Source organism: Hypanus sabinus, chromosome 6, assembly GCF_030144855.1.
Source record: "Hypanus sabinus isolate sHypSab1 chromosome 6, sHypSab1.hap1, whole genome shotgun sequence".
NCBI classification, from domain to species: domain Eukaryota; kingdom Metazoa; phylum Chordata; class Chondrichthyes; order Myliobatiformes; family Dasyatidae; genus Hypanus; species Hypanus sabinus.
In genome coordinates this window covers 132,477,060-132,502,532 of record NC_082711.1, presented here as the reverse complement: position 1 = coordinate 132,502,532, position 25,473 = coordinate 132,477,060, and the positions used below count along the sequence as shown (strand labels likewise).

The 25,473-nt window shown below is 40.9% G+C and overlaps 1 protein-coding gene across 1 annotated transcript in view; it reads left to right on the top strand.

Moving 5' to 3' along the window:
- mybbp1a (MYB binding protein (P160) 1a) overlaps positions 1-25,473 on the top strand; it is a 118,515-nt gene that overhangs the window by 79,124 nt on the left and 13,918 nt on the right. The window contains exons 20-23 of the mRNA XM_059972957.1: positions 2,582-2,716; positions 4,429-4,525; positions 9,107-9,238; positions 11,477-11,545. Of these exons, the coding sequence (XP_059828940.1) occupies positions 2,582-2,716; positions 4,429-4,525; positions 9,107-9,238; positions 11,477-11,545 (433 nt within the window). The remainder of the gene's footprint in view (positions 1-2,581; positions 2,717-4,428; positions 4,526-9,106; positions 9,239-11,476; positions 11,546-25,473) is intronic.

Sequence of the window (25,473 nt, the reverse complement as noted above, 5' to 3'; positions counted from 1 at the left end):
TGAATGGAAGCTCGTTCTGTTTATTTATTTAAAGATACAGCATGGAATAAGTCTTTCCAGCCCTTTGACCCAGCCAGCCAGAAACCCCCAGTTTAACTCTAGCTTAATCGCAGGACAATTTACAGTGACCAGTGGGGGTGTCTTCGGAGTGTGAGAGAAAACTGGAGCTCCTGGAGGAAATCCATGTGCATGTGGGAAGGACATACAAACTTACAGAGGACATCAGAATTGAACTCCAAACTCCACCCGATTTGTAATTCCAGCATGCTAATAGTTTGCTATGCTACCGTGGCATCCACAAGACATTAAGATTAGGAGCAGAAGTGTCTCTTTCAGTCCATTGAGTCTGTTCTGCCATTCAATCATCCTATATTCTATAACTCTAGAAATGAATGCCAACATTGCATTTGCCTTCTTCACAACCAACTCAACCTGGAGGCTAACCTTTAGAGTATCTTGCACAAGGGCTCCCAAGTCCTTTTGTATCTCTGCATTTTGAGTTCTCTCCCCATCTAAATAATAGTCTGCTCGCTTATTTCTTCCACCAAAATACATGACCATACACTTTCTAACTTTGTATTTCATTTACCACTTCTTTGCCCATTCCCCTAAACTATCTAAGTCTCTCTGCAGGCTCTCTCTTTCCTCAACACTACCCACTCTTCCACCTATCTTTGTATTATCGGCAAATTTAGCCACAAGTCTATTAATACCATAGTCCAAATCATTGACATACATCGTAAAAAGCAGCGGTCTCAACATCAACCACTGTGGAACTCAAATGGTAACTGGCAACCAGCCAGAATAGGATCCCTTTATTCCCACTCTCTGTTTTCTGTCCACCAGCCAATGCTCCACCCATCCTAGTAATTTCTCTGCAAATCCATGTACTCTTATCTTCCTAAACAGCCCCCTGAGAGGCACCTTGTCAAAGGCCTTCTGAAAATCCAAGTACACCACATCCACTGCATCTCCTTTGTCTACCCTGCTTGTAATTTTCTCAGAGAATTGCATTAGGTTAGCCAGACAGGATTTTCCTTTCAGGAAACCATGCTGGCTTTGGCCTATCTTGTCACGTGCCTCCAGGTACTCCGTAATCTCATCCCTAGCAATCAATTCCAACAATTTTGCAACCACTGATCAGGTTAATAGGTCTATAGTTTCCTTTCTGCTGCCTCCCACCCTTCTTAAGTGGCGGAGTAACATTTGCAATTTTCCAGTCATCCAGTACAGTGCCAGAATCTATCATTTCTTGAAAGATCATCGTTAATGCCTCTGCAATCTCTCCAGCTACTTCCTTCAGAACCTGAGGGTGCATTCTATCAGGTCCAGGAGATTTATCCACCCTCAGACCATTGAGCTTCCTGAGCACCTTCTCAGTCATAATTTTCACTGCACAAACTTCACTTCCCTGACTGACACACTTGAATGTCCGGTATACTGCAGACATCTTCCACCATGAAGACGGATGTAAAATACGCATTTAGTTCCTCTGCCATCCATGGTGACATAGTAGTTAGTACTTCTGCCTGAATTTGAACCTAACCTTGGGCACACAGTTGCTGGAGTTCATATTTTCTGCTGATTCCGCATCGGGTTTTCCCTGGGTGCTCTGGTTTCCCCTCTCATCATAGAGACCCAGTGGAATATTAATTACAAATAATTTACTACTTAATGTATGTAAACAGCAATATTGGGATGTTATGTGACATTGTACAAGATATTGGTGAGGTCTAACTTGGAGGATTGTGTGCCTACCTACCACAGGAAAGATGTAAATAAGGTTGAAAGATTACAGGGAAAATTCACAAGAATGTTGCCGAGTCTGGAGGACCCGAGTTATAAGGAAAGATTGAATGAGTTAGGACTTTATTCTTCGGAATGTAGAAGACTGAAAGGAGATTTGAAAGAGGTATATAAAATTATGAGGGTATAGATAGGGTAAATGCAAGTGGGATTTTTCCACTGAGGTTTGGTGTGACTACAACCAGAGGTCATGGGTTAAGGGTGAAAGGTTTAAGGAGAACATGAAGGGAAACTTCTTCACTCAAAGGGTCATGAGAGTGTGGACTGAGCTGCCAGCGCAAGTAGTGCATGCAAGCTCAATTTCAACTATTAAGCGAAGTTTCGATAGGTACGTGGATGGTCGTGGTATGGAGGGCTATGGTCCCGGTGCAAATGATTGGGAGCAGTCAGCTTAAATGGTTCACCACAAGGGGCCTGTTTCTGTGCTGTACTTTATGACTATAGAACCAGAAGCGTTAATGGGCACAGGAGGAAGAATATATTGAAGTGTTCCAAGGAAAGAAGGAGAAAGGAGGTGGGACTGATGAGATTGTTCTGCTGAAAGCCAGCCTGGACCCAGTGGGATGAATGGCAACCTCGTGTGTCTTAATAGATGATTGGGTGGGAGAAACAGGAACAGTCAGGAGCAGATTTAGTTGCCCCTCCTACCTTTGTTCCTACATTCAGCCTGATCATGTAGGTCTTGTCTTGATAATGTCTCACTGTCATCTGTAATTTTTTTTTGTAACTTTGAGCATCTCCACGCTGCTTCAAAGAATAATCTGTTCTTCTGCAGGAATCAGCTCTGCAAAGCCAAGAGCTACTGCCAAGATGTCTCAGAGATGAAGGAGGACTTACACAAGTTGATGGAGCGATTGGTGACTCAAGCTTCCAAGCAAGCAGATTCTTCAGTGTCACTTTACTACTTCAGGTAGAACGTTTGCATGTGACAAGATACACTATGTGGCTCAGGTATCATAGACTGGATGACCAGGGGTTGCAGAGTTGGGTTCACAGATTGCAGAGGGGAGAGAACTTCCTGGTCAGGATTTGGTTTCAAAAGCAAAGGTAACGTGTATTACTTAGGACTTAGAAAGTCTTTCATTTACGTGATACCTGTCACTATTTTAAGTGCAATTCGTGTCACAGTATAGGAAACCTGCCACTGATTTGCACCAAGCAATGTATGACGCAAGTTGCTCTTTCACCCCTGCCTATATGCAGGTAGGAGGAAGACTGCCAGATGATCAGAAATACAGTCTAGGGATGGAATGGTAGACATGCATGATAGTGCAGAAGTGGTCGAGTGTGTTGGGTGCCCTAGCTGCAAATAGTGTGCTGATGGTAATTGTACAGAGATTTTTTCAAGCTAGACTGATCTAAGTCTCCAGCAAGGATGTGAAAGGTATCAGGGTAGGCTGTAGGTTGTTTCTTGTTTGCTAATCATGGCTCTCAATACATCCTCGATAGAAAGGAAAACACCAAAATTTAGTGGATCGGGTGGTGTCTCACTCAAGTAACATAAACGCATTTGCCATTCATCCTACTCCCAAAACACCAGGTATTCCGTCCTTCATGAAATGTGTGAACCTACTCTGATTTCATCCTCATTAACCACCATGACAGCCGTGGTTCATGACAGGAATTAAATGATTGTGAGGTTAAGCCCTACTTGAAAGTGCTGGTTCTGAGGGAATGTTGTGCCTGAGGTGCTGTCTTGTACCATGGAACCATAGAACATTACGGCACAGAAACAGGCCTTTTGGCCCTTCTTGGCTGTGCCAAACCATTTTTCTGCCTAGTCCCACTGACCTGCACCTGGGCCATATCTCTCCAAATCCCTCTTATCCATATACCTGTCCAAGCTTTTCTTAAATATCAAAAGTGAGCCCGCATTCACCACTTCACCTGGCAGCTCATTCCACACTCCCACCACTGTCTGCGTGAAGAAGACCCCCTAATGTTCCTTTTAAACTTTTCCCCCTTCACCCTTAACCCATGACCTCTGGATTTTCCTCCCCTGGCCTCAGTAAAAAAAAGCCTGCTTGCATTCACTCTATCTATACCCATCATAATTTTATATACCTCTATCAGATCACCCCTCATTCTCCTACACTCCAGGGAATAAAGTTCTAACCTAGTCAATCTTTCTCAGTAACTCAGTTTCTCAGGTCCCAGCAACATCCTTGTAAACCTTCACTGCACACTTGTGATTGATTTGTTAAATTAATTTGAAGGTGGAGGGTCATATATCACATAAAACCTTACAGACGTTCTCCCTATCCAGTGTTCATCCCTCAATCATCATCATTTTAAAAATACTTTAATTAGTTATTTTTTAGATTATTGTTCACAGGAAACTGACTGCCAAGTTTTATAAATTGCAATGTGAATGTACTTCAAAAGATACTACCTTTGGCAGTTTTTGGAGGTTGTGAAAGACAGTATGTTAATGCAAATGTTTAATATCTATTTTCTCTCAGTTCTGTTCAGTTCAATTTTCAAAAGTCTTGTGATTTGTTTTCAGAATTTCAATCTCAATGATTGATTTATTTATCTTTATTTTGGTGATAAGAATTAGGTTGAGAGGCAATTTCCGATGGACTACTCATTCCTAACTATCTCATTACCTGTATTTGGCAGTGGAGCCCTTTATCTCTTCAGAGTTCTGAAAGGGAAAACGATTAAACCAGCTGTAACTGGCAGGGGTGAAGATAAGGAAAAATCTGAAACTGGACAGGTATGTGGATCAGGCTAGGATGTATGGAGATGTTCTGCTACCAGGCAGCTACCAGTGATAATGGTTATAGTGAGCCAGTAATGGTTTAATAAGAAACCCAATGATTTATGCAAAAAAAAACAAGTCAATTGTTCATATTCAGAAAACAATACATGTTAATGCAAGGAATGTGAAGTACAGGAGAAAGAAACTTCTCTGTCACCCAAACTTATCTTAAATCATTGAGCAATTGAGAAAGGTTTTCTACACTGACGATGTGCATTAGTTCATATAACAGGAATAATTCCAACTTCACCATGTGGACAGTTTCTTTTCTCAGCTGCTGCCTCTCGGCTGCCATATTGCTTTAGTGGGTTTGAATACATTGAGTGTTTAATGAACTGCAAACTGCCTTGTGAAAGGAGCCTCATTAAGGCAAGGCTTTCAAAATGCATCAGGCAGTTGATGAGAACACTTGGTTCTCTTCCACTTTTTGTGTACCTGGAAAAAATGGGCCACTTTTAAATTGAAAAGTATGTAGCCAAGTAAATAACATTGAACCTGAAGGTGCATAAGAAAAGTATTGGACTGATTTTAAAGTACTGCAAAAGAATGTTAGGGTTAGTCGTGGTGTAAGATGATGAAGACACAGAAGAAGGGGTTAGATTGTTTTTGGCAAGAGTAGAGAGGAAAAAGGTGATGTTTGTGCCCTGAAATTTACCCATACATTTATTTTTTTTAAAAAAAGCAGCTAGCCCCTTTGCCAGATCTGGGTGTGTTCAGGCTCTTGCCCCATAAGTGAAAGATTGTGTACAAATCAAAGTCCTCCCCATTACTTAACAATCCAAGGCTCCAACATGCACACTAAAATTCTAAATTAAACATTTTGTGTCAGATTTTGAATGTTTGTTGAATATGACATTTTATACATTTTATTCTTTATTTCCTCTTGTACCCTTTCCCCCTCTCTGTTTCCCATGCTCTCACACCTCACTCCTCCCTGCAACTGACTGCCAGTGATGAAGAGTTACTGCCATGCCCCCTGGATGCTTAAGCCAGATATTAATTGATTGTTATTGGCATAACAGCTGAAGTTGCTAGTGAAGCAGCGATGGGAATGTAAATTCTAAGGCATCTGAGAAATTTAAAGCCAGTTTATCAGAAAAGTTATGATTCACTAATGACATTCTGGGTGTAAATATATCACTGGGTGGAGATCAGTCTCGCATGTGATGCATGCACCCCAATCCATATTCTTAATCCCTTAGTTCAATGGCAATAAAAATTGGTAAGAAGTACAGCAGCTTTTTTAAAAGGAGTTCCCAATTTAAATTCAAACTGTTTTGCTGTCTTCCATTCATCCTGACCAATAAGCATAATTTCCATATTCTTCCTCTCCTCCTTTGGTCTCTTGTACAGGACTTAATATCTTGTGCATAACAATTTTGCATCCCACACTCCTTTGCCTTTGACCCATCTTTGCCCATTGCACTCTGACTGAAGAATGTTAAGAACCTAAGAAATAGAACCGGGAGTAGGTCATTATCACCCGTCATACCTTTTCTGCTATGTTTTGCGATCTCAAGTGCCACTGTCACAGGCACCTAATGTCCTTAATATCCAAAACTCTCTGAGCCTGCACAGCCTTTTGGATAGACAATTCTAAAACTTCAGATTCGGTACACAGATTAGAGGAATTTTTCTCATCTCTAACCTGAATAGGTGACTCCTATTTTGAGCCATTGTCTATTCCCTCCCTTCCTGTCTTCCACCTCACACTAGTAGAAGATATCCCAGCTTGGGGAAACATCAGCTCCACATCTGCCTTGCCATGTCCCACAATGCTCCTCAGTAATCAAGTAGTAAGCTTTACATTGAAGGCTTTAATAGTGTATGCAACACACACAAAATGCTGGTGGAACACAGCAGGACTAACTAATCTCTGACGAAGGGTCTCGGCCTGAAACGTCAACAGTGCTTCTTCCTTTCGATGCTGCCTGGCCTGCTGTGTTCCACCAGCATTTTGTGTGTGTTGCTTGAAGTTCCAGCATCTGCAGATTTCCTTGTGTTTGCCTTTTAATAATATATGTAGTGGTTAATTTTCATTATTACCTTTGAGAGTGTATATGTCTTAACGCATAATTGTTACCATAACATCTGTGCAGAAACTTGGAGCCTGTAATTTTCCTTTCACAGTTGCTTATCAATGCAGATATGTTTTGTGTTTCTCAAACATTGAAATCTTACCACTGTATTAATTTTGAAGGTATAGGGGGACATCTTTCTCAGGTCTATGTCAGCCTGTGGGTAATGCCTGACAGACTGATTCAGTGTCATTTGTTTTTTTTTGTTGTGGATTTGAGGCTTGATTTATACATTGACGTTTCATAGAACATAGGAAACCTACAGCACAATACAGGCCTTTCAGCCCACAAAGCTGTGCCAAACATGTCCGTACCTTAGAACTACCTGGGCTTTACCCATAGCCCTCTATTTTTCTAAGCTCCATGTAGTCATCCAGGAGCCTCTTAAAAGACCCTATCGTTTCCGCCTCCTCCACTGCCGCCAGCAGCCCATTCCACTCACTCACCACTCTCTGCATTAAAAACTTACCCCTGACATCTCCTCTGTACCTACTTCAAAGCACCTTAAAACTATGCCTCTTGTGCTAGCCATTTCAGCCCTGGGGAAAAGCCTCTGACTATCCACACGATCAATGCCTCTCATTATCTTGTACACCTCTATCAGGTCACCTCTCATTCTCCGTCGCTCCAAGATAAAAAGGCCGAGTTCACTCAACCTATTTATAATGCATACATCCAAAAACACAATCATTTACTGACTGTCCATCAACCCTGCGGTTGAATAACAGCCCCTATCTCCTTCCAATTCATGAGATTTCCATAAAGTATCAGATAACCTTACATAGAATGGGGTTTGAAAGCTCACCATGCAGATTCCAATCATTGTGATTTGTTCTATAAAACAACACTGACCATTCTGTATAAACAGTCTCTTGTGCCCTTTGGCTTAAATCTAAAGGAACAGACACTCAGGCAAAAGAATTAATTGTTCACATCAACTCCATGATGAATTTTAAATGAAAAAGAAGTTTTTCATTTGTTAAGTGTCTTTCATATCCATTTCAGAATGTTCCCAGCCAATAAATACCCTTTTATAATGCACTCCCTTATAATTAAGGGAAAGTAATTATCATTTCATGCTCACAAGATTCCACTCTGAATGGTGACCAGGGAAGTTGGTTTTGCATTGTTGGTTGAGGGTATTAGCCAATGCAAAGAAATTATCCTTTTCAAAATGATGCAGCAGATGGGGTTTAACATCTCATTCAATAAAAGGGCTTTGACAGTTCGCACTTGCTCAGTGCTGGCCTGCTGAAGTCTGAGTAGGACCTGAACCTGAAGTTTTGACATGGGAGATTACTACCTACTGAACCACTGCTTACACTGATTTGGAGCAAGTAAACAGTCTCCTAAAAGTATCTGTAACGATAATTAGTGCTGTTGACTTGCCTTTAATAAGGAAACTACACTGAAAAAGCTACTCCAGACTCTGCTGATTTAGTCCTTCTGGTACAAGTAAAAGATTGTGCAATTTGATTCACAGTCTTTTGGAGAAAACACAGCTCTGACATTTCTGGCTCACTCTTGCTGTTCTAAACAGCTTGCACACTGCAGAGTGTGGAATACCCAAGTCTGTCACACGCATGAGTGACCAGGCTTCCTTATTGACTGTGCTGCATTCTGTGTTTTCTATATATAGTATGAGCAACCTATGATGAGCAATTAATTGCATGTAATTGTGATGCTGTCTGTTGGTCAAAGCTCAGTTGTAAATCCATATTGAGTAATCTGGTACAATGAGCTCAGCTATAACCCATCCCTCACCATCTGCCTTGTTATAAGTGTGGGTGGTGGGTTAGACATTCTGTCATTTACTACAGGGGAAGGGAAAGCTGGCTATCTGGTCACTACTCTCTTTGTAAGGGCTGGGATATTGGCAGTGTCAGTGGAAGGAAAGGATTTGTCAATGTTTCAGTTGAAACTCCATATCAGTGTCTGGACCTGAAAAGTCGATAATTCCTTCTCCCATCTTACAGACACTACTCAACCTGCTGAGATCCTGCAGCAGATTGTTAAATGTTTTTATATTGGATTTTTGATTAAACAATATGTATTCTTTCTAATGTTAATTGGATGGCATTAATTGATGGCAGGAGCTTCTAAACTTGGGGGAGGTGTTGAGTTAGATCACTTGGCAATATTATCAATTAATATTGGAAAGAATGCATATTGTTTAGTCAAAAATCCAATGTAAAAACATTTAACAATCTGCTGGAGGTTGAGTAGTGTCTGTAAGATGGGAGAAGGAATTATCAACTTTTCAGGTCCAGACCCTGATATGGAGTTTCAACTGAAACATTGACAAATTCTTTCCTTCCACTGAGTTCCTCCGGCCGATTGTTACTGCAGAATCCAGTAACTCCGTTATTTTGTATCTCCACACAAAAAATAATTTTGATTACATTTTCTGTAGTTTTAGTAGTAGGAACAGACTCAGCCTAATATCTGTGTGTTACAGGTTGATTCATTTGGAAGCTTGGATATCAACCGAGTGACTGAACTTTATCAGAGTGCACTGGTCCAGTTTATGACCAAAAGGAAGAGTTCCCTGACTGGGTCTATGTTCATCGATCTCTTCAGTCGTTTTCCTGTAAGTGTGACGGAGCTTGGGTTTTAAGTAAGGCAGAATTGCAAGCTACACTGTGAAGAGAATACATGTGTTTAGAAGAGTGGGTGTTTTTTTTTCCCTCTGTTATGTTACTTTCTGCTGCTAAAAGCATTAGTGCCTGTGCAGGGTACAAGTCTGCATGTCTTGCTGCCTGTTCATTCAATGAGATTGGTCTGGGATTGACTACAGTAACAGCTGTCTGAATCTGGACAGAACTCTGTCTGCTTGGAAAGGTTGATCATGGTCAGGAGCGAGGACATGTCTTGGTATTTTCTGCTTTCCCTCAGCCTTGGGTACTGATGCCAATTGTACTGACCTAAGCCATTCAGCATGGCTTAGCGGAGCTGAGATCCCTCGAAATGCAGTGTTTAATATGAGAGTAGTTAGAAAGTTAGGATAAACTAGTTCCTCTTTGGGATGCCTGCATTGTCTGAACATATCCTGATCTGGCTGAATAGTCTTTTTATGTCTGCAAGTCCCAATCCAGGAATATTAAGGTATTAAAAAGTTTAGGTTTTACCGAACCTTGGATCTTCCTACTTGATTGTTTTGTAGTTGGTTCCTTTATTAGTTCTTGCACTAAATAGTGTTTGTTCATAGTCAAATGAGAAGATATCTGTAATGCATGCTCTCCTTTTATGGTGCAAGTATGAGTTTAATCCCAGCTATTGAAGAATGCATTCTTTCCTCAGATCAGTAAATAGATTTTTAAAGACTGGCCTTTTTCAAAGTGGTTGCTGTTTTGACATAGGTGCGTGATATGTAGCTGCATCCCCCGTGAATCTGCTTCATACTGTAATGTACAGCTATGCTTAGACTTCTCAACGTACTGAGCAGAACATTCACAATAAACTTAGATGATCATCTCGTTAGTGGAAATTCCATTGGTGAACAAAAAGCTTGTAGCGGTCTCTATAGATTGCATTGAAAATATAGTGAAATTGTGAATGTTTTCTTTAAAAGTTTTCATTATTTTAAAAAATAAATACTTAATAAATAAAAAATATATATTTAAAAATATAAATGTATATTTAAAAATATATATACATTGCACAAAATCTTGGTACACTAAAATTTCAATAATCCAATATCTTGTTCTTTGGCAAGTCCTGATGTTTTGGTTTCTGTGCTCTCTTTAAACTCATCAGAGCTCTGTTCTTAAGACTCTTAAACTCACCAGTGTCTTGTTCCTTGGGCCCTTTTAAATTCTCTGGGTACCATTCGCTAAACACCTTTTGAATTCACTCAGACTTTATTCCTACTCTCCTTTTAAACTCACTGGGTCATTCTTTCCTATGCTGCCGCCGTCAACTCACCTGGGTTCACTGAAAAATGCTTATCTCTGTGAAATTTACTTAAGGGAAGAAATACAGTTTTGTTTGTCTATTAATAGGAGTAATGTACACTCGTCTGGAAAATGTGCCACTCTGGCACCACTGAAGTCCTACAGTAGTTCTACAGTTAGACAGTTCTACAATATAAATGCAGCTCCAAAACTGAGTGTTCAGTAGCTCAGGAGCCCAGAATATTAAAATGTATCGTGCATTTTGAAATTAATATCTACATTTTGACTGCAGTCTTTCTGGCAGCTCCTCCTTAGAGCCAAGAAAGTTGAGAGGAGATTTGAGGGAGATGTACAAGGTTATAACTGAATTAGTAGGTAAAACAGGGAAACAGCTCCGATTAGTGGATAGATGAAGGACTAAGTGGAGCATATTCACCATTTTGGCCCAAAGATAGAGTGCAGTTGCAGGAGATGGAGGTGATGGTCGTGCAAGGGAAAGTTCTGCATTCAGAATTCAATAGCAAACTGAAACTTGTGCCTGTAATAATGGTGGTAGCACAAAGCAGTCAAGGTTTGCAAAAGGGAATATAATCTGAAGAGTTTTGTGGCAAAAAGAAGGAAATGAAATTTAATTGATTGAGCTACTAAGAGCCTGTATGGGTTGGATAGGCCAACTTCTGTATTTCATCAATTCCACTTCTGAATGCATATTTCTGAGTATTAACAACACTTGTCAAAGCCCATCCAGAACTATGCAGTTACCCCTTTAGGCTATGTTATTAGGCAGTTCTCCTGTATGTTGTACATTTCCTGACAAGGTCTACTTGTAACATCTTCAACTGTTTCTAAGTACTATAACATGACTGTTATTCACTAGGATGCTCATCCTGTTCAGTGAATTTATTAATATGGATTGTTCTCCCTGTCTTTTTCAGGTCATGTGTCATCGTTTGTTGCCGCTTGCCATTGTGTCCATCACTGATGGAGTTAGGGAACACCAGCGGGTAAGGAACAATACACTCAGATCCATTCATGTAATTGAACTTAAGCAGATTTTATTCTAATCAAGTCTTATGAAAATGGTGTGCTCGCTGGAGAAAACGGTAGGAGGAAGAATATTCCTTGAAAAGTGGGTGTTAAAGTTTTGGAATCTCTGTTGATGCAGTTTCACTATCATGTTTGCTCCATGTCATTGAAAGTTCTATTTAATTAGGCTTGCTCATTACTTTTCCTGTAGGTTTTCATTTTTTTTAGATTTCAGGTGGAGGAGTTTACATTGTCCTTTTCAGGGAATGCAAACCACATCATATCAGTTCACTGAATATCACAGTTTATCCTTGTTTTATTGCTTTGCTAGCCCACTACTTAATAGCTCTAATGTCACTGTCAAATTCCCTCATTGAACATTTATTAAATCTTCCCTTAACCTCTGATCTGAGGTGAACAATTTCAGTTTCTCTACACATGACTAATTTTCCTCATCATTCCTCCCCTGATCCAGTCTCTTCTCATCTGCACTCTGTCACTTTGACAGTTTCCACTTCCCTGGTCATAATTGTTCATTTTCACCATGGATGGATAATCCATCTGCATTTCCTCATGCTTTTCCTTTGCACCCTGTCATGGGCATGCATGTAGAGATGTTGTCTACAGTAGTTCAAATGAGACTTGTAATTTATAATGATTTAGCAAAACTACTTAGCATTTTTACTCTTACTTTCTGTGTCTAGGCATCGCTGACAAGACCAGTGTTGTCTAACCCTAAGCATTCTTAAAAAGATGATGTTGAGCTCTCTTTAAACCGTGCAGCCCTTCTAGTGAAGGTACTGCCATAATGTTGCTGGCTATAGGATCAGTGATGATGTACTTCGAAGTTAGAGTGCAGCTTGGAGAAGTTGCAGATGATGGTGTGCCCAAACAAATGTCAGTGTGTTCTCCTCTCCACACAGCTGATGAATCCAAAGGAATGGCATAAACTGATACGGTAGGCACCAGCTGTGTTGCAGGAGTTGCCAGTCGGCTGCCTTAGGGACTCCAGCTCCAGAATTTTCCTTGGAGTTCACTCCCAAGGCCTTCCCCATGAGCGGGTGTAGCCGCAAGGCAGCGGAGGTTTGAAATCAAAGTTTTCCTTCTCTTAGATGAGCTGGCGAGCCTCATTCACCCAGTGCGATTGGTTTTTAAGACTCCAATAACCCGCCTTTTCCCCTTCTCCTGGCAGCAGAAATGGTTTTGCCAGACTTGCCACACGTGAAGGACAGGAGCTGGACTTGGTTGTTTGCAGCTTTTTGAGATGCATGTCAATAGGAGCATTTAATAGTTAATGGGAGGTTATCCCCACTAAATTCTTCTGCCCCCCCCCCCCCACCCATGGTTATGATAATCTTAAGGAAGCCCTGTAGCATTTATGTATTTGGTCTAATTAAGTTTCTGATTGAGAATTCTTTCTAGAATGTGGATGATGAGGACCTTGAAGATAGACAGTAGGTCACTGGTACTGCTCATGTGGAAGATGGTCAAAGGCTTTACATTTGTGAATATTAAATGTGATTTACCAGCTTATGGCTGAATATTATCGAGATCTAGCTGCATTATTTATTGAGATATAGGAAATGCAATTGAACATTGTGCAGTCATTAACAAGTTTATGAGAGAAGGAAGATTATTGATGAAGCAGCTGAAGATGGTAGGTTTTGGACACTGTCCAGGGAAGCTACTGCAGAGATGTCTTGGCTCTGGGGTGGTTGACCTCTACTAATCACAGCTAAATTCTTTTGTGCAACATTTCATTGAAATGTTTTTCTCTGTTGCCCATTGATTTCTGTCTTACCATTACTTCTAGATGATACTTTAGTGTCAAAAGTAATCATATTCACCTTGCTTCCATAATTCAGCTCCTTGGTCTACTAATAAACCCAGGCCCTATATATAATTAATATAATTGCTGGATTAACTAGCAAAGAATATTCAGTTGGATTTGCATCTGGCTTATTTTCATTGGGTACAACTGCAGACAGAGCAAAGAGTTAAGTTGTATCACAGAGGCAAAATACAGGATGCAGGACTGAAGGTGCTATATTTAAATGTGCATAGCATTCGGAATAAGGTGAGCAAACTCATGGCGCAGTTAGAGATTGGTCAGTATGATGCTGTGGGCATCTCTGAGTTGCGGCTGAAAGAAGGTCATAATTGGGAGCTTAACATCAAAGGACGTACTTTTGTACCGAAAGGATGGGCAGGAAGGCATAGGTGCTGGTGTGGCTCTATTGGTAAGAGATGGAATTAGATCTTTAGAAAGAGGTGACATAGGGACAGAGAATGTTGAATGTTTGTGGGTGGATTTAAGAAACCGTAAGAGTGAAAAAAACATAGGAATCATTTGTAGGCCTCCAAATAGTAGTCAAGGTGTGGGGTTGAGATTGCAAAGGGAGCTTAGGAGGATGATGGTGCCTAGGAGGATATTAAGTGCACCCATTGAACTTTTTCCTTTGTAATAGCAATGGCACTCACTCCTGCTCCTTGACACTTTATGGACCTCTAGCATACAGCTAGTGTCTTCCACAGTAAAGACTGAAGCAAAGTACTTGTTAAATTCATCTGCTATTTTGTCCCCCATTACTACCTCAAAACTTCTAGGCAAACTGAAAGGTCTTAAGTGGATAAGTCACCTGGGCCAGATGAACGACATCCCAGAGTCCTGAAAGAGGTTGCTGAAGAGATAACCGATGCATTGGTCATGATCTTTCAAGAATCACTAGATTCTGAAGTGGTCCCGGAGGACTGGAAAATTTCAAATGTCACTCCACTCTTTAAGAAGGGAGGAAATTATAGGCCAGTTAGCCTAACCTCAGTGGTTGGGAAAATGTTGGGAGTCTATTATTAAGAATGAGGTTTCGGGGTACTTGGAGACTAATAAAATAAGTCAAAGTCAGCATGCCAGACAAATCTGTTAGAATTGTTTGAGGAAGTAACAAGCAGGGAGGACAAAGGAGAGGCAGTGGATGTCATTTACTTAGGTTTTCAGAAGGCATTTGATAATGTGCCACACATGAGACTGCTTATGATAAAATCCTATGGTGTATCAGAAGATATACTGGCATGGATAGAGGAACAGCTGACAGGCAGGAAACAGCGAGCGGAAATAAAAGGGGCCTTTTTCTGGTTGGCTGCCAGTTACTAGTGGTGTTCCTCAGGGGTCAATATTGGGAGTGCTACATTTCATATTGTTTGTCAATGATTTAGATAATGGAATTGATGGCTTTGTGGCAAAATTTGAGGATGATACTAAGATAGGTGGAGAGGCAGGTACTGCTGAGGAAACTATGTGATTGCAGCAAGACTTAAATTGGGAGACTAGGCAAAAACGTGGCAGATAATACATTGTTGGGAAATGTATGATAATGCATTTGGTAAAAGGAACGATAGTGTGGACTATTATGTAAATGGGGAGAAGGTTCAGACATCAGAGGTGTAGAGGGATTTAAAAGTCATTGTGAAAGACTCCCAGAAGGTTAATTCACAGGTTGAGTCTGAGATAAGAAGACAAGTGCAATGTTGGCATTTATTTCAAGAGAAATAGAATATAAAAAGGAGATCATGCTAAAGCTTTTTAAGACCTAGTCAGGCTACACTTGGAGTATTGTCGACAGTTTTAGGCCCCTTGTCTCAGAAATCATGTTCTGTCATTAAGAGTGTCCAGAGGAGATTCATGATGATTCTGGGAATGAAGGGGTTAACATATGAGGAGCATTTGGCAGCTTTGGGCCTGTTCTCACTGGAATTTAGAAGACTGCATGGGGATCTCATTGAAACCTACCGGATGTTGAAAGGTCTAGATAAGTTGGGTATGAGGAGGATGTTTCCTTTGGTGGGGGTATCCAGCACTAGAGAACACAGCTTTGACATTGAGGTGTGACCTTTTAGGACAGGGGTAAGGTAGGATTTTTTTAACCAGAGAGTCGTGAATCTGTGGAATGCTCTGCCACAGACTGTGATGGAGGCCAAGTCCATGGGTATATTCAAAGCGAAAGTTGATAGATTCCTGATTGGTCAGGGCATCAAGGGATATGGTGAAAGGGAAGGTGTATTGGGTTAAATGAGATCTGGGATTAGCCATGATCAAATGGGAGAGCAGACTCGATGGTGTTCTCAATGTGGTAACATTTGCAGTTTGAGGATCTTTAGCTACTCGTGATTCGTCCATGGCAGAGGGTCCTGAGGATTTGTCAGTTGCCAGCTGGGTACCAGGAACCCTTTGCTTATCAGAAGAAGGAACTGAGTTGTACAACACCTGGGACACTAGTCCCAACTAGTCGGAAGGCTATTCTCCAAGGGATGTGATTCAGCATGTTACCTCTTTTCAATCAGGTGCCGATTGCATACAGACTTTGCTGGTTCCAGATTCTGAGACCTCTGGGACCTCTATGGTTTACGTAACTAGTGCTACTGTTATAGAAGAGGCTTCCTTGGTGCATGTTCCAAATATAAATGGTATTTTCATAAATTGCAATCATAACTGAGATTGCATACTCGCTTCAGAAAGGGAGACTCCCTATTAAAGAATTAAAAGAATCAACGAGTCCAACACATGCATGAGGAACAGTATCCCATCCTATGACTAGACAAATGTCGCACTTTAATTGTAATCCTAGTTTATTGAAAGGTTTAGGACAAAATATTTAATTATATTTCACATTGCACAGCAGCTTCCTGACCTGAGTATTTTCAGCAATTTCTTTTTAAATGAAAGGCATTCAGAGTAAAAGCAGGCCCTCCAGCCCGCTACGTCTGTGCCCACCACTGTCTTGTACCGAGTATTTTCTTTTTGCCTTTCAATTCTTGATGACGTTAAGCTGTGCTAGGAAAGATACCCATGGGCACACATCTTCTGTGTTCCATACAGAGAACCATCCTTTGTGTATGTTGTGAGTATCTTCAGAATTTTAAGTACTAGAGGGCCATGTGTCTGAATCCAGTGACACCTGCAATATATCTGATTAATAGAAATGAATGAGCATAGATTGGGTGCAGAAATACTGGCACTTCCTTGCTATAACTGAAGGGCCTTTTTATTTGTTTATGCAACGAATTTTCTTAAATGTATTTGAGAAAATTCTGATAAGATGGTGGCGCATTCAGTCACAACAACTTTTAAGGGACCAACCAAAGGTGTTGTTGTCTTTTTAAAACATTTTTTACGACTGCAAAAGCCTGTTGGATATTAAGAGCTTAAAGTACTGCAGATCTACCCTATCAGCAAGTTGCTCATTGGCAGATAAACTAAGGACTTGGTGTGGCCTGTGCTGATGCCTACCTCAGAAAGACATTGAGGGAGTTGGTACGTGAAGGGGCATTCCAATCTGACAGCAAGTAATCGTCTTAGTTGTTTTTCCTGTGATAGCAAGACTCTGTTGGATATTGTTAATGCTGTAAGTCTGATTCACTGATTATTGGCAGATGGCGGGAGAGCTGCATGACCTAGATCCTAGTAAGGACGAGGCCTCAAGCCACAGTGTAACCTGTTCACAGCTGCCTAGGAGAGAGGCTTTGGAGTTGGTGCTGCCCCTGCCCCATGTTCACTCAGTAGAAGATACACCATGTTATGTTTGATTGCAGACTGCTGCAACATTTATGGACTTGTGTTACTGTATTTTACTGATACGTTATGTGCTTGCTATTTTGTATGTTCCTTGTGCTGTGTATGATTGTTGGTACTGTGTTTAGCATCTTGGCCCCAGAGTAACACTGTCTTGTTTGGCTGTATTCATGTATGGTTGATATTAGTGTGCTGTAAGATTAAACCCTGCCCTCTGTGATGTGTAGGTCTAATTTCCTTGTATACTTCCTTTCGTGTCTCTTCATTTGTAGCCACAACATTAGTTATCTCTACTCCAAACTCTAGTGTTTCACCCCTCCTCAAACCCCTTCAGCTCTTTTAAAATCACGCACTCTTCCTTGGTCACCTGACCCAATATTCCTTAGTAATTCAGTGATGGCTTGTCACAGATTGCTTTTCTTTCAGATACCATGTGGAAACTGTCGACTAAGCTAAGCTCCAGTTTGTACTAAACAATTACATGTTTGAGATTAACACTGTCTCTTTTCAGTATTCCATCTTCTTGCTTAAGTAGGTATGTGTATGCTGCTAGATCCCATGCTCAAACTCCACAGCTAAATCAATGCCTGGAGCTCAATAGAAAATGGAGGAATAAAGCACTGTAATTCTTGTTAACATTTCAACTTTTATGTGTGCTTTGAGAACTATCCGCAATAACATTTGTAAAATATTCTGCCCTTTGTAAAATATTTCTAAAATGTCTGCCTTTCTTTGAGGCAGCTATTCACTTGCAAACCTGAATTGTGCTCCTTACCCATAATCAGTGATGATGTTGTTAGCCAGGCTTGTGGTCTTTTTCTTTCAGCAGTGTAATAATTTCTCTGCTTAATTAACTCGTGCCAAGCTTGTATAAACCTAGAAGACACGGAGCACACAGAATATAACACTGCAAGATTTTTGTCATGAAATCTGATCAATATAGAAGCTTCCTGCTACATTAGACCTTTTCCAGTTTGCTTATTGCTCCAATTGGTCCACTGATGATGCCATAGCCTCTGCGCCCCACTCCATCCTGTCCCACCTGGAAAATGGTCCCTCATATGCCAGGATGCTGTCTATCAACTTCAGCTTAGTGTTTAATACTATCTTCCCTCAGAAGCTGGTGGGTAACCTGTCCTCACTGGGTCTCAAACACTTTTCTCTGTATCTGGATCTTGAACTTCTTGACAGAAAAATCACTCCATGTCAGCAACAACATCTCCAGCTTCTGGTGGCCCCCGGGGTGCATGCTCATCCCCCTGCTGTTCATGGTGATGATGCATCAAGTTTGCTGTGCTTGGGTCTCATCAACAATGATAAGAGGACGGCATACAGAGATGAGGTAGGACAGCTGGTAGGATGGTGCAAACACAATATCTTGAGTCTCAACTTGGACAAGACCAAGGAGATGACTGTGGACTTGAAGATTTGGGCTGACCACTCTCACTGCACATAAATGGCTACTCCCTGAAGAGAGTTAGGAGCACCAAATTGCTGGGAGTGCACATAATGGATGATCATAATAGGGCACAATTGAGAGCATTCTGACTAACTGCATCACTGCCTGGTATGGGAACTGTATTTCCCTTAATCGCAGGACTCTGCAGAGAATGGTGCAGACAGTCCAGCGCACCTGTAGATGTGAACTTCCCACTATTTACAAAGACGGGTGTGTAAAAAAAGGACCAAAAGGATCATTGGGGACCCAAGTCACCCCAACCACAAACTGCTCTAGCTGCTACCATCCGGGAAACAATACTGCAGCATAAAAGCCATGACCAACAGACTCCGGGACAGCTTCTTCCACCAGACCATCAGACTGATTAATTCATGCTGATACAATTGTATATCTATGTTATATTGACTGTCCTGTTGTACATAATATTTATTATAAATTACTATAATTTGCACATTCCATATTTAGATGGAGACATAACATAAAGATTTTAACTCCTCATGTATGTGAAGGATGTATGTAATAAAATCAATTCAATTCAATTCAATTCACTTGGTCCCTCAACATCCAGCATCTCCTTTGATTACGAAAGCACAGCAGCCTCTCCACTTCTTGAGGAGATTGAAGTGAGTGAGACTCCCCCACCCCACCTTCCAGTCAATTTTCACAGGAGCATCACGCGCCATCAAGTGTCCTGAACAGTTGCATCACTGTCTGGTATGGGAACTGAAAGGCATTTGACTGCAAGCCTCTACAAAGCATTACAAGGATCAACAGGGTTTCTCTTCCACTCATCAGAAATATTCGTCAAGAGCACTGCATATGTCAGTGATCCCTCTCATCCGTCCAACAATTTCGTTGAACCCTTATTATCAAGAAGAAGGTAGTGCAGCATTAGAACAAAAACTAATAGGATGAGAAACAACTTCTTCCCTCAGTCTGTGAGTCTACTGAGCTCCCTGCCACCACCCATCTCACCACGTATGAAGCACCAGTAGTGTTAAAGTGTTTACTTTTTAACTTGCGTCGTAAATATTGTTAATTTATTTGTAGTAATATTATGTATGTGTTGTGTGTGTATTGTGTTGTACACCTCGTTCTGGAGGAACGTTGTTTTGTCTGGCAGTATACGTATATATGCTTGAATGACAGTTGTGGACTAGCCACAGTTTCCTTTTAGACAAGAGCTTTCAGCTCTGGTGCCTTATGGGTGTCAGTGATGATCTTGAATTACAAGGGGAAGATCCTGGATTAATAAGCTTTCAGCTGGTATTCAGACATTAATAGGACTCACGCTGACAAAAACACAGGAAATTCTGCAGATGCTGGGAATCAATGGATATGGACAAACAATCTTTCTTTAGGACTGACATAAACACAAGAAATGCTACAGATGCTGGAAATCCAAAGAAACACACTCACATTGCTAAGAGGAATTCAGCAGGTCAGGCTACATCCATGGAAACGAACAAACTCTAGAAGTATCTCAGCCCAAAATGTCAACTGCTTGTTCATTTCTATGGATGCTGCCTGACCTGAGCTCCCCCAGCATTATATGTGCATGTTGACTCAGGGCACCACAGGTGGCGGGTATTGGTGCTGTCTGTATTTAAGTAGTGTGATAATACCACATATTGCAGGTTCCCTCAACCACAGTGCGGCTGAGAAGTACGTCTAGTTTGATGCACAATTTTTTTTATATTGTATTCATCTGGTAATAATCAGTCAATGCATCTCTGCTGGTGCCATGAGATGTGGATTACTTTTAACAGCAATATGACTGAGAGTTCCACTTTAGATACAGAACTGATTTCCCAGGAGAAGACAAGAGTCTCTAGCTCACCAGCTGATCATCTGATGGAGCTGGCTAAAGAAACAGTCCCATAATTGTCCAACCTAAAACTCCTGCCTCTATACACTGTATTAGGTACGGAGGTGGAACTGGGTATGGTCTGTGTAGCCCATTCGCTTCAACGTTTGACTGTTGTGCCTTCATAAATGCTCTTCTGCACACCGTCTTGCAAAGGGTGGTTCTTTGTGTTCCTGTCAGCTTTAACCGGTCTGTCCATTCTCCTCTGACCTCATCAACAAGGCATTCTCCCCAGAGAACTGCTGTTCGCTGAATGTTTTCTGCATCATTCGCTGTAAATTCTACAGACTGTTGTGCATGAAAATCCCAAGGGATCAACTTTAGCTGAGATACTTAAACCATTTCTTCTGGCACCAACAATCATGTGATGGTCAAAGTCACTTAGATCCCATTTCTTCCCCATTTTGGTGTTTGGTCTGAACAACAACTGAACCTCTTGATCAAGTTTGCATGTTTTTATTCATTGAGTTGCTGTGATAAGATTGGCTAGTTAGGTGTACCTAATAAAGTGGCCACTGAGTGCATGATCTCCATCTAATGAGTTAAATGAGGATTTGGTTTAAGCTGTCACTGCAGCTGATCAGAGTATTTCATGTTTAGTTTGACATAATTAGTTCAACTATCAGGAGACATTGGTTCTTTGATTTGCAACCATGCTCTGCTATTGGTGTTCTGGGAGCATATATTTGCAATTGTGCGTCATTTGTCCTCTAGGAGAAAACCAAGTATTCTATATTCCACAGCAATCATTAAATTCTAGTTTCTGCTATCTCTCCCAGCTACTTCAACCCAACATGACTCAGTCACTATACTTAAGCTACTAGATTTAAGTATATTGTCATTAGTAATTACCTTGTATGTATGTGCATGAGTGTACTTTTTTTTTGGCCAAATTCTGATAGTTTAAATATCTTAGTCATCCAAGTTAGCTGATAATTATTGTGATAAAGTTATATTGAGGAAGAAAGCTCGAAGTCAGATATGCTAATTAAACGCTTGGGATCCTTGTTCTCCAGCACTGGTTATATAGAGCTGTGTAATCACTCTATAATTCCAGGGTTGTACCTGTGTGTGCAGCCAGGAATGTAGAAAGTGCACGTGCAGTTACTTGGGTGGTGCATGGGCATGTATGTAAGTTAGAAATACTATATCCAAGCTGAGCTCATGAGTACTTTAATACATACTGTTGCAGCTGTAATTTGAACACATCAAAGAAACAGATCCCTTCAATTTATCTCTTCAGTTCCTTCTGATACCTTGCTAGGCTGGAGCCTGCATTCCAGGCAGACATTTCAGTGCAGTTTAGGCAACTTTAAGTTGAAGTTTTCTCTTCAGCTGCGCATCCTATTGAGGCACAGTTCAACATAAAGCTATGGTTTCTGCCTATCCTCAACGGGATTTATCTTGGATCCAATACTGGCAGAAAAACTTGTGCCAGCCTGGATCAACTAAGAGGATTGACACAGTTGAGTTATTTTTCAGGGGAAGCTTTCTTTTTAAATTTCTCTAAATTTTAAGAGCAACTTTCAAACTCTGAGTAGGTTGTCTTGTTTGCCATGTGTTATAATGCAAAGATGTGAGCTATGCACTAGTTATGATATTTGATTGAATTTTTAATTCATTAGCTTGTTGGTTTTTAGAGGGTGAGGGAAACAGGCCCTTCGGCCCAAAGGGTCCATGCTGGCCCTCAATTACAAATCCCATTTTTAAAATTTTCCCCACAACCCCCCCCCGATTCCCCAGTTCTACCACTCACCTATGCACTAAAGTTAATGTGCAAAGGCAAGTTAATCTGCTTGTCTTGGAAGTGTTTTATTTATTTATTGATGCTACTAGGAGTCGGTCCTTTAAACCACACCTCTCCAGCAACACCAAACAAACCCAATTAACCCTAACCTCATCACAGGGGAATTTACCAAGACCGTTTAACCTACCCAGTATGTCCTTGGACTGGGGGAGGGAAACTGGAGGACGAAGAGAAACCCTAGGAGATGGCAGATGAACTAAAGGAGCACTTTGCATCAGTCTTCACTCTGGTGGACATTAGCAGTGTGTCAGATGTTGGAGGGTGTGAGGGAAGAGAAGTGAGTGCAGTTACTATTACAAGGGAGAAAATGCTCAATAATCTGAAAGACCTAAAGGTGCATAAGTCACCTGGACCAGATGAACTGCACCTAAGGTTCTGAAAGAGGTAATGGTAGAGATTTTGGAGGCATTAGTAACGATTTTTCAAAAATCATTGGACTCTGACATGATGCCAGAGGACTGGAAAATTGTGAATGTCACTTCGCTGTTTAAGAAAGGAGGGAGGCAGCAGAAAGGAAATAATAGACCAGTTAGCCTGGTTAGGAAGATGTTGGAGTTGTTTGTTAAAGATGAGGTTATGGAGTACTTGATGACACAGCATAAGATAGGACAAAGCCAGCATGTTTTCCACAAGGGAAGATCTTGCCTGACAAACCTGTGGCAATTCTCTGAGGAGATTACAAGTAGGATAGATAAAGGGAATGCAGTGGATGTTGTATATCTGGATTTCAGAAGGTCTTTGACAAGGTGCCACACATAAGGCTGCTTACCAAGTTAAGAGCCCATGGTATTATAGGAAAGCTACTGGCATGATTAGAGCTTTGTCTGATCGGTAGGAGTCAACAAATGGGAATAAAAAAAATAATTTTCAGGTTGGCTGCCAGTGATTAGTGGTGTTCCGCAGGGTCGGTATTGAAACTGCTTTTTGTGCTGTATATCATTGAGATGATGGAATAGATGGCTTTGTTGCCAAGTTTGCAAATGGTACGAAGATTGGTGGAGGGGCAGGTAGTGTTGAGGAAGCAGGTAGATTGCAGAAAGACTTAGATAGATTAAGAGAATGGGCAAGAAAGTGTCAAATGAAAAACAAAATTGGAAAATGCATAGTCATACACTTGTGTGGAATATAAATATGCAGACTATTTTCTAAATGGGGAGAAAATCAAAAAATCTGAGATGCAAAGGGACTTGGGGGCCCTTGTGCAAAACACCCAAAAGGTTAACTTGCAGGTTGAATCAGTGGTGAGGAAGGCAAATTCAATGTAAGCATTCATTTCAAGAGGTTGAGAATATAAGGATGTGATGCTGAGGCTTGATAAGGCACTGGTGAGGCCTCACCTTGAGTATTGTGAACAGCTTGGGGCTCCTCATCTAAGAAAAGATGTGCTGGCATTGGAGGGGGTTCAGAGTAAGTTCACAAGGATGTTTCCAGGAATGAAAGTGTTATCATACGGGGAATGTTTGATAGCTCTGGGTCTGTACTCACTGGGATTTAGAAGGATTTGAGGGCGGGGGGGGATCTCTTTGAAACCTTTCTAATGTTGAAAGGCCTAGACAGAGTAGATGCGAAAAGGATGTTTGCCATGGTGGGGGAGTCTAAGACAAGAGGGCCCAGCCTCAGTATAGGGGGGCGTCCATTTAAAAAAGAGATGCAGGGAAATTTCTGTAACTAGTGCATGGTGAATTTATGGAATCTATTACCACTTGCAGCTGTGGAGGCCAGGCCATTGGGTGTATTTAAGGCAGAGCTTGTTAAGTTTTTGATTGGACACAGTATCAAAGGTTATGGGGAGAAGGCCAGGGAGTGGGACTGAGCAGGGGAAAACAATTGAATGGTGAAGCAGACTTGATGGGCCAAATGGCCTAATTCTGCTCCAATGTCTTGTGGTCTAAAACCCACGATTAACTGCTCCATAATTGAGCTCCGAACTCTATAACACCCCAAGCTGTAATAGCATCTCACTAACCACCACATAAGTCATTCACATTTCTCTTGTACCTTACGGGATCTTACTGAGAGACTGCTTTGGCTGTCAGATGTCTCTCTTACCTACATGTTCCCTGAATTAGTCCAGTCATAATATGCACTGAAAAGGACAATTGCTAGAGGCAGAAAGTAATGAAGAATGAAGATTTCACCTCTGGCTGTAATGTCCCTTCTCAGGGCAGTGTTACCTAACACCTTCAACTACCCAGCATCTGTGGAAAGGGGGATGCTGAAGGCAGGGTGCATGAATATTGCTGGTTGAATGAGACTTGCTCAGAAATAAATAACTGTCCGTAGCACAATAGTATTTCATGTGTAGATCTTAAGTAAATTGCTGAACTACGTGTTATCTCCTTAGCCTTTTATATATAGCAATTCTATGTTTTAATATGAAATGAAGCAAAAATAAATCAAATGAATGGCCGTATTCAGCATCGCATTAAGTGCCAAGTCTTCAGAGAGAATGTTGCAACCCCCCTCTGCATAATATAAATAAACTAAAAATACTTTTCACAATTGTTTTGTATAATCCTAGAAATAAACTTCACTTTTTGATCTTATTTTCAAAGCAAAAAACACATTTGCTGGTTACATGAGAACTCTGGATGCATGAATAACAGATAAACAAGCTTTAGTTGTGGGCTGGGTAGAACTTGCTTAATAACTTGCATGGGAGTTTCATATTAATACAGTTCATTGGTGTGTTACTCTCAAAACTTCTCTAGATCTTTATTACAATTATCACTAAGGAAAATTAGAAAGGAGTTGGGCAGTCTGTTTGCTTAAAATTCAGTAATTGCAGTCCAGTTCTTAAACAATTAACTGAACAGAAACTTGGGATTGCAGAGTACAGGCTGCAGTAAAGCTGAGCTGCCCTGTGACAACTGCAGTGGGCTGGTGAGCCACCACTTGTGTCTTAACAGGAGGTCACAGACCAGTGTAAACTTCCCAGCTTTGACCCATCTACTGCTATTGACAGATATGGTCTCCAGTTATCCAACAAGTTGAGGATTTTAGTGTTTCATAGTGAATGTGAGGTTATATAATAGACTTTCTGCATTTTAAATGGCTAAATATCAGTAGTTTTGTCTGCGAGCACATGGGTTTACAAAAATGGCCTAGTGTCTTGTTGGTTTTTCTTCATTAAAATTAAAATTATTTGGTGTTACTAGCACTTTTATGAAAAGTTAATTTTCTTCAATCCATTATTTTTGTTTCACT